This window comes from Chaetodon auriga, chromosome 19 (assembly GCF_051107435.1).
Source record: "Chaetodon auriga isolate fChaAug3 chromosome 19, fChaAug3.hap1, whole genome shotgun sequence".
NCBI lineage: Eukaryota > Metazoa > Chordata > Actinopteri > Chaetodontiformes > Chaetodontidae > Chaetodon > Chaetodon auriga.
Genome location: NC_135092.1, coordinates 22,102,850 through 22,115,000, shown reverse-complemented (window position 1 = coordinate 22,115,000; position 12,151 = coordinate 22,102,850). Strand labels below are relative to the sequence as shown.

At 45.7% G+C, this 12,151-nt stretch overlaps 1 protein-coding gene across 1 annotated transcript in view; it reads left to right on the top strand.

The window, feature by feature from the left end:
• myo18b (myosin XVIIIB) overlaps nucleotides 1–1,901 on the top strand; it is a 31,044-nt gene extending 29,143 nt beyond the window's left edge. Inside the window, exons 41-42 of the mRNA XM_076758743.1 lie at nucleotides 79–1,025; nucleotides 1,778–1,901. Coding sequence (XP_076614858.1) covers nucleotides 79–1,015 — 937 coding nt within the window. The 3' untranslated portion in view covers nucleotides 1,016–1,025; nucleotides 1,778–1,901. The remainder of the gene's footprint in view (nucleotides 1–78; nucleotides 1,026–1,777) is intronic.
• The last annotated feature ends 10,250 nt before the right edge of the window (nucleotides 1,902–12,151 follow it).

Here is a 12,151-nt window from a genome sequence, read left to right as displayed (position 1 = left end):
AAAATAACCAGCAGGTTGATGGATAATGAAATAATCGTGAGCCGTGTGATGGATGAACTGTCTCTGTCGTCCCTCCAGTTCTTGCGTGGAGGACGAGAGCTCTGAGGCCGGCAGTCCCAGAGGTGTCGGCCGCGCTCCGTCCTCCTCGGCCCTCTCTGAGCTGCTGGACGGACTCCGGAAACGCAGAGCTGGCGGCGATGCGGGAGAAGGAGCTGGCAGCGCCGTCTCCCTCCCCGTTTATCAGACCACCGCGGCCTCCACTCTCAGACGAAGAGCCTCCGCCCTCTCTCTGGGCCCCGAGGACCTCCAGGAGCCCCGGCCCGGCCCCAGCATCCTCAAGCCGTCCTCTCCGCTGCTGCCTCGCGCTGCCAGCGCTCGCTCCATCGGCAACGCTCAGACGTCTGCCGCCGCCTCTCCAGCAGGGGCCAAACTCTCCCGCTTCAGCTCCAGTGACTCCCTCTCTGCGCTTCCCTCGCTGCCACGCCTCTCCTCCTTGGCGTCCTCCCTCGCCGCTCGCCATCACCCTCCCTCCCTGTCCATCCCAGAGGAGGACCCGGAGCAGCCCCTCCGCTCCATGACGACTCCCATCCAGCGCTCCCCTCAGCCTCTGAGGCGGTGCATGCTGGATAATCTTGTCGCAGAGGAAGGAGGTGAAGCTCCTCTGGGTTCAGAACCCATGGTCTTCCAAAACCGCCGCCTGACCGGAGACACCGACGCAGCCTCTGACATCCTGCCCGCCATCCGCAGAGCTCAGTCCACCAGCAGCCTGGCCGGCTCGGTCAGAGGAGGCAGGAGGGCGCTGAGCGTCCACTTCGGAGAGCTGCCTCCTTCGACCCGCAGCAGGAAGAGCTCTGAAACGGAGTCCTCCAGCTCAGGATCAGGAGCAAGTTCCCAGGGCGGGGGGCCGAGGCGCAGGTTTGAGAGGCCGCAGGGGGAAAGACTGGAGGCGGAGGGCAGCGAGGGGGGAGACGTGGCCTCCGTCATGAAGAGGTACCTGAAAAAGGAGAGCGACTGAACCAGATGAGGTGAGTTCTCAGAGACGCTCGGGTCATTTTTAGAAGGGTCTTTAATTTAGTTTTCTCACGTCAGATTGTTTCTAGATCAAAGCCTCGTTCCCCAAAAGCTCCTGAGACGATCCTAAAATCCATCGTGTAAACCTCACACGGTCCTAAAGTCTCAAACTTCCTCCCAGTGACATGTGTATTAGCCAAGTTAGCTGTGTTTATAGATGGAAATGTCCATTCGTGGTCCCCAGAGGATGCAACTCTGGTGATCTTATAACACCGTCAGGTTGACTTTTGGGGTTTTTTGAGTGAAATACCTCAAAAATAAATGATAACTTTTCAGCCTTTATGAGCAAATACCTGCAAAACTGATGACATCAGCCTCAGCTGCACTTTGTGTTCAGCGCTAGTTAGCATGTTAGCTCTTAAACGCTGCTCTGGGAAGCACGAAGCATTCGTAGAAATGCTCTCAGAAAAAAGAAAAGCCCTCTTTAGATCGACAGTTAATGTGATTCACGGTGAAATCATCCGTTTGGTTTTGTGGTTCTGAGGGTTGTCACAGCGACGTCCGTCCCTCAGAGTGAAGACTCGTCCTCCTGCAGACAGCAGGTGTAGCAGGATTCCTAAATATCTGTGTGGTGTTCTTTGTTCATCGTCCCGTCTGATTCGTGGCGGTGATGCTGAGCTGATGAATTCAGGCCCGGACGTGAGTCTGTGGCTGCGTCCCTCCGTCCTGTTCTGACCTTCGGCCTCTTTGTGTGTCCTCATCACAGACAGACTGAGGACAGTCCAGGCTCAGTGAAACTCCTCAGAAGTCAACCAGGATGTTCTTTTGACTCTGGTAAAACCTCCTGAAAATACAGTTTTCAACCTACAACTCGACCGGCTGTTTGTTCGGATCATCACCGTTTGTATATGAATAAAAAAATGAGATGAACTTCGTCGGCTCCTGGATTTATTCTCTTATTTCTCATATTACTTTAATCACCAGGTAACGTGTGTTTTTCACCTGTTACAGGTTTTTATACTGCCAAAAACAGTTCCTTTATTTTGATTCCTGGTACATTTTGCTGATATTTCAGTACTATGACTTCAGTAAACTTTTGAATGTCAGACTTTTACCTGTAATGGAGTAATTTTTTTTTTTTACAGGGTTTTTCTGGTGCTTTTATTTATTAAGTGAAGTATCAGAGTACTACGCTGCCAACCACAGAGTACTGGAATACTTAGAGGTACTGCATCACCATTTTTCACAGCTTACTATTGTACTTTATTCTTCTACTGCACAACATTTCAGGTAGAAGTACTGTACTTTGTACTCCATTGAATTTATCTTACAGCTTTAAGATTTTGCAGTTAAAATAAATGATAATTAAAAAATGAAGCGCTTAGTTGAAGACCGACCAGCGTGTCCGTCCATCCTACTTTTAATTTGGACACTCAAAGTACTTTTACTGTGATTCTGCAGCAGTAGAATTTTGAATACAGGACTTTGTAGAGTATTTTGTACCTTGTGGTATTCATTTACTTTTTAATGTTTGGAGTACTTCAACAGCTGATGGTACCTTAAGCTTTTATCTGAAATATATATTTATGCTCTGTACACATTTCTATCAGAATCAGCTGAACGCTGTGTTAATTTCCAGCATCACTCACGCAGGTATTCACACCTGCAGGCCGTCCAGTGTGCCGCTGATGGATTTGAGGGTAAAATACTTCAATCAAGGACACGTAGAGTTCGTCTGTTTCCTCAGTTTGCATCCACTTTGAGAATGGGGTCAAACGGCTGCTCAGCTTACAGTCGGTGAAAAGCTTCAAACATCATCTAATCAACGATTTGAATGTGGTGAAACATGAGAAGCATGAAGTGAGAAGGCGGCCTCGGCTGCAGGGTCGTTCGTACCACAAACGCAGCAAAGTGTTTGGAAAAGTTTTCACGAAAATGAAAAATTGAACTAAAGAGAAAAGAAAGAGACCTTTTTTTAAGAATTATTTTATTCTTACGTCACTGACGATCTTCGCACAGATTCTGCGTTCATGTTCCTGAAGGAACGTGTCGTTGCTGGAAAGCACCAGGCCTGTTCTCTAACTGACGGCGAGGCCTGTTCACGGTCTCTTTCGCTGATGTCTGCGCCGCCATCTTGCCGATCGTTCCCCATACTGCAGGAAATCGGCTGTTCTCTTACCTGTTTTTAAAATTCCCTTCACATTAAACCTCTGCTTAATGAGATCTTAAGGTGACATTACTGATAAGAGTCACAGCGACCAGGATAATTAGTTTATAAGAATATCTCCGGCTGATGGATTATAGGCTTAATATTATGGATGGATTTACATTATCTGAAGATGTGCTGGAGATTCACTCTGACTGTTGAACTCTGTTTATGCAGCACCCACAGAGCAGCTTAAGCTCCATGTGTCTGTGATTGTTCAATCAATGGAATCTTTATCATAGCACAATAAAACAGGCCCGCAGGACCTGGAAGCTTCCGATTGATTCACTCATTCTGAAATCAATGCAGTTTTCACAAAGACGGAGTGAAGAGCTGTGCGATTCTCTTCATTTCCTGTTTTGTTGCCGCAAAGCACATGAAGTTTATCATGATTTAGAAAAATGTCTGCATTTTAAGACAGAAACAGACAAAAGCAGCTTCTCATTTCCAGCCAGCAGCCATTGATTTTTGTGGCTAAAATGACAGCTGACACTGGCTAGCTAGCAAATTAAGCTAACGTTACATCATCTTCTTAAACTGTCTTGAAAAGAGGAATCCTGTAAAAAGTTCTTATGTGTTCACTCTGATGGTTTTTATTCAGTCAATTCAATTCATTTCTTGCATTTTTCACAACATTTGGTACTCGATAAAAGCTCCTTGTGATTTCTTGGTTTGAGTGTGTTACAGTGCTTCCTGTGCAGAAAATCACCTCCTGCCCTCCATCTGCAGCTCACGGCTCAAGAGAAGAGTGACGTGACGTCATCTGCAAACAACCTCTTGATTCCTTACACTTTTGCTCTACAGTTTTTGGTTTTGGAAAGCCTGAAAAAGACATTCAAGTCTTTTGATCCCTCATACTGTATATAACTCCACCTCAACAGTTCACCAGAACTCAGGTGATGTTAGCGTGCTGGATTAGTGGGATGGTTTAGTGAATTATTAATCTGCCTCTCACACATTCAAACTGTTCGTCTTTGCTGTCGCGGTTCTACCTCCTGATGCCCTTCATGAAACCTTATTTTAGCCTCAGATAATCTCCTCCTAAACAGCTGTTATATTAAACATTTTCCCTCCAAATGCCAGAGAGGAATTTTGGATTATCCCACTTTAACTTGTGCACTGGACTCTCGCTGTTAAAGTGTGTCGGAACAAACTCGTGGCCCACTTCAGCACCTCAGTGCCATGAAGTGTGTCATACATTAGTGTTCGCTGATTGGCTTGATGCTTGAGTCTTGACCTAATTATCGTAAGTGGCGCCGTTGAGTCGCAGATCTCTGGAGGATCTAATTTGAATATGTGACTTTGACGAGATGTCTGCAGTCCAGAATGTTGCACAGGGATTCATGTATTGATCCGAAGTGCGTCTTTGATTGAAGCTCAGATAAAGTTAGTCAGGATCATCGTTCACAGGTGGATTTTCAGACCTTTGACTGTTGAAGAACCTGCACTGAACATGTGCTGAACTTTCTCTACAGGAACATTTCTTTTTGGCCAGCTTCTCTTCTTTCTGCTGAGCTGAAACGGCCGACATAATTACACTCTGTAGCTTCCTTTCACCTTTCAAAAACTTCTTAGAATATGACTCGTCACAGCAGCTCTTAGTTAAAGGTTATTTTCCTGCTCCTTCGACCTAATATGTCTTTGGAGGAATTGACGTGAAATGAGCCAGAGGGACATTATTATAGTCAAAGTTAATTATTTTTAAGTCTCCAGTTGTGACATTATGAACCCATTATGTCTTTATTTGGCCTCTTAGAGGACTGCTCCACCAATTTAGTACCGCACCTCCGTAAAGTTGAGTTAATAGAGACAGATTTTTAAAAATGATGCTAAATCAAAGCAGCAGAGGCCAAGATGTACTAGATACACTTGATCCTGCATTACCCACAATGCAACAGCACTGTTTCATTTGACCCTTCCTACCTGCTAAATGTGTGGTCACATTTTGTGCTTTCATTGAGTGTGTGCACGTTTATTGTGTTCAAGAGCCTTGTTTCTTTTATTTTGAGTGCTAAGTGCTAGCTTAGTTTGTGCTAAGTGCTAGCTTAGCTTCTCACTGTAGAAGTGTAGTGCAGTTTATTGTTGCCACGCCCAGTTTAAAAGGAATACTTTGGTATTTTGGGAAATATACTTTGTGGTGGAGAGTCAGATGAGACTGAATCGAGTCCATGTGTGTAAATTAAATATAAGGCAACATCTGCTTTAGCTTAGCTTAGCTTAGCTTAGCAAAAACACTGCAGACAAGGGGAAACAGCCATTTGTGTGCGAGAACACTTGCAGAGAATTTCACTCCAGTTTTGCTCTTAATGTTGCACAGAAACCTGACAAAGAGACCTAAAAATACACATTTAAGTATACTTAGTACTAGAACGTACATACAAACAGGTGACAGTGAGCAGGCGAGTCGTATATAAATATATATCAAAAGCAGCAATGACCAGAAACATGCGACGTCTGCTCGTCGTGTTTCTGTAAATGTGTGATGTAATAGCATCTGCACATACATGAAGCAGGTGATTGTGTGCAGTGTCTGTGCACATGTTGACGTGCAGGATTCATATTTGACATACTGGTGAATCGTCTTCATTTAGAGCCGATATGCTGTACGTAAGCGTGATCTGTATTCCTCTCATGGATATGAGCGAACAGTCAGCTCTCATTAGGAGCTGGAGAACAGCTGCACATTAGGTATGCCACATCAGTAGGAGACCTTCCTGTGTGATTACATCTCTGCTGCCACACACTCCGCTGCTTCATCCACACCGAGCAGAAATTATGTATATTGAGCCTGATTGTCCTCACTTGTAATTGATGTATGATTTACAGTAATAGTCCTGCGTCACAGAGCTGCTGTTTCACTTTCTGATGCCTCCTGCCATTGAACACACCGTCGACGGGTAACGACTTCAAATAAATCCTGCTTACGTTCTCAGAGTCCTGTTAATGAAATTGACGAGAGAAGGCAAATAAAATTAAAAGCAAGCAGTTAATAATTGATTATCTGCTATATGCAAGCCAATGCAGTGTGTAGATGAGGGAGCTTCTGTTTGTCTGAGGCAAACAAATATTGGCTGTGGCTCTTCTGCTGTGTGTTATCTGACTGCTGCAGGCCGGCCGAGTCAAATGTGGCTTGTTAGGGAATCTTAACAATAGAGCAGCTATAGAGGACCTCCACTTTAGCAAATCTTCACCACCTCAGGGCGTCTCACACGCACACTGCAGCACCCACAGTGTGTGTGTGTGTGTGTGTGTGTGTGTGTGGGAAGGTGGGTTTTATATATGAGCAGAATCAGTGCATTGTGTTTTTGTCCTGGAGGTACTATAGGAGGGCTGGCTGCTTGATTTTATGTCTGCCTCCAAAGACCCAGACAAGCCGTGATGGAAGTGGAGCTCAGCGTGTAAATTGTTCTGCTCAATGACCTAAAATATTGTCCCCGGAGCTTCTGTGGACACGGCATTGTGTGGAAGACGCTGTAGACTAAGTAAGTGGTGTGTAAGTCAGTGCGCTCAATAGAAAGAAAAGTGGGTGACGGATGTTGTTTGTCTTTCATTGTCTGTTTGTGTTCAATGTGATCTCATGGGACGGCGTATAAATAGCACGCCACTTTTAAAGGTCCAGTGTGCAGAATGGAAGGGAATATAATATTCATAGTCATGTTTTCATCAGAGTTTAATCACCTGAACATAAGAATCGTTGTGTGTTTGTGGCCTACAGAGCGAGCAGGTCCTCCGCCATGTTTCTACAGTAGCCCAGGACGACAAACCAAACACTGACTTTCACGTTTTCAGTGGCCGCTCTGGGATGAGGTGAGAGAAAATCAGTTGGTTGTAATCTGCGATCTCACCTCTAGATGGCACTAAATCCTGCACACTGGACCTTTAAGGACATTTCGTGCGTCTTCACATTTTGAATATTTGTGTTTTGGATGGAGGAACATGTCAGTCGGCAACAGTGTGTTTATGGACAACAATGGAGCTCTGTGGTGCAGAGGAAGAAGATCCATCAGGCTGTGACACACACACAACCCTGGTTGGCGGTAATGCCGTAACTAACGATTATTGATCAGTTATTGACCAACCTCCTCTGGACTGTGAACACGAAACAAAAGCAAGAAAAAAACAAATGGATCTAAACCCTGGTACCCAACGTACAGTGAGACAAATGGCTGCCATGCATGCTGAGACATCTCCATGGGTCCAAACCCTCCAGAGTGAGGCGTCCAGGCTGAAACTGTCCGTCCACTGCGACCATAAGCTCACAGGGACACAGATGAGCGTGAGCGGCTCAGCTGCAGCTCAGTCCATTTGCTTTCTGATATCATCAGTAATCTGAGCCCAAATCTCAACAAATTTACAACAGGAGTCAGACGCAGATGTGTTTGCACCTCTGTGGCAAAGAGGAGGAAGATAATCCGACTTTGGACACACACACACACACACACACACACACACACACACACACACACACACACAGGCTCATTAGCCGGAGACACTCATTGTTTCCGTCACAGTAAACCTCCAGACTGTGGTTTGGGTGAAACGGTAAAAAAGCCAACTCGTCCTCATCATGACAAACCAGCTGAGTCATGCTTCAGTTGCTATGAGTGAAAATGTGTCGTCAGTGAACATTTTGCACATTCGGAGATGTTTCTTAACAGCGTTCGCTTGTTGTTTGTAAAAAATAATCCGTCCAGCATTAACGTTTCGATCCAAACACATTAATGGCTGCAAATCAGTCGACCGTGAACGTGATTTGCAGAGACGGGGCTGCGTGCAAACATAATGGAGCTTTTAGTCTTTTCTTTAAAACTGATGGTTGTTTCCCTTTTGTTGAACGCTGCCTGCAAATCTTCATTTACGCACCCTTTTATTCACCACTCGCCTGTTGGTGCTGATGATTAATTCCCTTAATGTTTTTTCTTGTTTGTTCATTCACTTCTGCGTCTTTTCAGAGCTTTTTTTCCTTAAAATTCAGAATGAGCACACTTGGTTGACCTCTGACCTTCTGCCTTGCAGTGTGAGAGACGGACGTGGACGCGTGGAGCGGGCTCACCCTCCACTTACATGTATCTGAGAGGAAAACACACAACAGCAGTGTGAGAACCAGAAGCGATGGCAGGAGCGTCGAGAGATAAAAGAGATGAGATTGGGGGTAAGATGGAGGAGGGGGAGGGATTAGACAGCGGGGGAACGAGCAGGGATGAGGACGGATGACACCGTGAGTGAGCTGGGGGGAGGTGGAGGAGGAGGGAGGAGTCTGATCTTTCACAGAAATAATGATATCTCTTCTCCTTCAGAGACCGTCGTCTAATCATTTTATTCTTTGGTTATCAGAGATGGAGGAGACAGCGCTCCGCCACGTTGGCAGGACGCCACACGGCGAACACACAGCGCTGCCTGTCTCTGCACAGAGGAGCAAAAATCAGAGTGTCTTCATGTGGACAATGGTTCTGTTTAGAGTGTCGGGATAATGAACATGGCGGAGAAATAAGCCGGTACAGATGATCCGCTGGTACAGTGAGGACAGTCTGCAGCAGAACTCTGCTTTGTTAAAACCGCCTCAGAAACAGCAGTCAGACGATGCCGCCGGCTGACGGGAGCGATGGTCAAAACTACAAAAATAAGACCCAACTTGTATTAAACGGGAATAATCCTTTAACTGCAAATCCCAGATTATGTTCTCCATTTCTACAATATGTGTGCATGTGATCTACAGAGGGGTTACAGTTAGAGGAAGACTGCGTTATGCTATAAAAGGTAAACGTTGAATGGTCTATGCTAACACTACATGTGCACTGTGATGTCCTTCCTCTGCACACTGGCTGTGAAAAGACCTCCTTCCTGCCATGATTCTGATGTATGTGAAGAGGTGGAAAAGTCCTTGAATTGTGCAGAAATGCTCGTATGGATCAGCTGAAGCAAACGTGAGCCCTCAGCAGTTTGTGTTTTCGAGGCCGGTGTGGACGACAGGACAGCGACCGTCCCTCTTTCAACGTGTGAATGGACATGAGACATTGTTTAAGACACAGACCTCTCCAGTCATTGTGAGGATGGTTAAATATGGATCTGATCTCCAGGTTACTGCGCTGCACAGCACAGAGTTCAATATTTATGACCTGGAGGCGTCTTTAAAACTCTAAGTAACAGAATCTGGCGACTGAGAAGCTAATTAAAGAATCAAAGCAGCTAAATATTTCACAGTAACAACGAACCAAATGAAAATGTGAAAACGAGGTGGCGACGTGGAGAAAGTCACTGAATCTACAGAGAATCATCAGCTTTAAGGAGCGTCACAGCTTTTTCAGTCCGGCCACAGCTTCACTCTCGGCGCTCTCATGGCGTCGTTTTCTGAACAGCAGACAGACGGTCGGAGACGAGCTGGTGGAGCATTCAGCAGCTAAAGAGCAGAGATTTCCCTCCGGAGCTGCTGGAAACCAACTGGTTTGTGCTGCCCACACGTGCAAAAAGACTTTAAGGTTTTATTTCAGTTAAAAACGACCGACTGAATGTTTGTGCTCAGTACAAAAGCCCTGAAAGGAAATTAAGATAATATTTGTAAAAAGGACGAGGAGATAAACTCAAGTTTTGGCTGAAATACTACTTTTTTATCACTTTGCCTTTCAGGGCTTCCGTAGTTTCGCCCATGTTGAAAAATTCAGGCGCGGTCGATTCAGTGGTGTTTCTGTCTCTGCAGTAAGTTGTGATGAAGCAGCCATTAAACTCCAAAGGCGTTCGCTTGCTCGCGTTCATCCCGATGCTGCTGTGTCCGCCGCTCGCTGCCTCCTCCATGTTTTCATCAGTCTGGACTGGAAACAAACGCTGATTGTTTTCTTTGTCCTGCTCTTTGACTCCTCTCCGTCTCCCTGCTTCTTCGTTCATTCTTCTTCTTCTTCTTCTTCTTCTTCTTCTTCTTCCCTCCGTCAGCTCGGCTCTGGATGTGTCAGCAGCTCAGAGTTACAAGTGAAAAATCATGCAGAAAAGAGCGAGACAGCTGTTGTAGCTCAGCGCCTAATGAGGTGTGTGTGTTCCTTCCTGTCTACGAGAAGCCAGCCATGAAACGACAGACAGACAGACAGACAGACAGACAGACAGACAGACAGACAGACAGACGTCCTCTGGTTCCCTGTCTGTCTGAAGAGCTTTTTAATAAATTGATATCACTGAATCATTGATAACCTTTTGTCATGCATTATAGACAGGCTGGGAGAGAGAGCGGCCGCGAGGAGCTGAGGGTAGAGTTTGAAGCCTGTTATACAAATATATTATTTTTTACACGAATCTGCTGCGACAGATAAAAGCAAAGTGCGGCCCGAGCGGCTCAGATTTGCACTCGAGATTTTTGGTGACGATGTAAAAGAGGTCAGAGACAAAGCGGCGACCCTCGGCTCGTTGTTTGCCTTTGATTCACTCTCTCGGCTCTCATTAGCCGCGTGTCCGTCGATGTGTTTTTATGCATTCTGAAGTGTCGCGTTAGAAAAGCAGGACGGAAAGATTTGAAAAAACGGCTTCAATTTCACAAAAGAGGTTTTTCTGCTCACTTCAGGTGGTTTTTGCACTTTTGATGAAACTTTCCGTTTCTTTCCGTTTCAGTTTTCAGTCTGCTGCTGTGACGCGTCGTGCGTGAGGTCTGCTCAGGTGAAGGCATAAAAACCATTTTCATCGGCTTAGAAAAAGATGTTTTGTCGTAAAATACCTGAAAATGATTTTTTTTGTTTTACACTTCAGTTTTTGAGCTTTGCTGGTGCAGATCTGTGGATTTTGTTACCTTTGGACAGAGCCAGGCCAGTCTAGTCTTTATGCTAAGCTAAGCTAACGGCTCTTAGCTGTAGCTTCATATGTAGCGCACAGACGTGAGAGTGGCATCGAATGAAAGCATCTTCCTAAAACTTTTACTTTAAACTCAACTGTGAAATTCAGTACATTAATTCAGGTACTGTACTTAAGTACACATTTGAGGTACTTGAGTCTTTTTTTCTCTACTTCTCCTCCAGAACATCTCAGAGGGAAACTTGTAGTTTTCACTTCACTAGTTGTGTCTGACAGTTTTAGTTACTTTACAATTGAAGATTTTACACTCAAACATTCGTCATAATAATGCTAATAATACAAATGATATCATATATAATTTGTACTGCATTGAGGACTTTCCATACGTATATTTTCCTGATGACACTTAGGAACATTTTTGATGCATGTTTAGTACTCAGAGTATTTTCACACAGTGGTACACAGACTTCCTCCTCCTCCACTGTCTGGTGCTACTTCTGCTCCTGCTGGCGGGGGCGTAGGACTGGGAGGACAGGGGGCCGAGTCTGCAGGGAGGACGCCTGCACAGGGTCCAGCATTGTGTGCTACGCTCCTGGCTGCTGGTAGGATCCTCTCTAATGATATGATAATGAAGTGAGTATGGATCTGGTTTCAGAATAAAGAGCAGCATCTGTGCTGGTGTGCATCAGCCTGCAGTGCGCTCAGTTGACTCTAAAGCTTTGGATTGCAGTAGATTGCCACAGTGAAATACAGCTACTCAAACAGATTACCAGCCCGAGATGAGATGACTCGTAAGTCAACCCTCCACCACCACCACCACCACCACCCCTGCAAACACACATCCCCTCATCCATCCAGTAAATCTGCACTACATGGGTCACTGTTGTTCTGCCTCTCTCTCTCCATCTTATGTAAGTGTGTCCTGATCTTACTGCAGCCCACAACAGTCACCCTGACACATATACACTCTCTGAGCGAAAGTTTCATTATCATTAAGGTCAGCCGGGTGTGAGGGTGGAGGCGGTGGGCGGGTGAGGAGGGGGCGAGGGGGCACACACACTGAGAGAGAGAGAGAGAGGGAGAGAGAGAGAGAGAGGGAGAGAGAGAGAGAGAGAGAGAGAGAGAGAGAGAGAGAAAGGGAGAGGGAGGGAGGGAGGACAGGAGAGT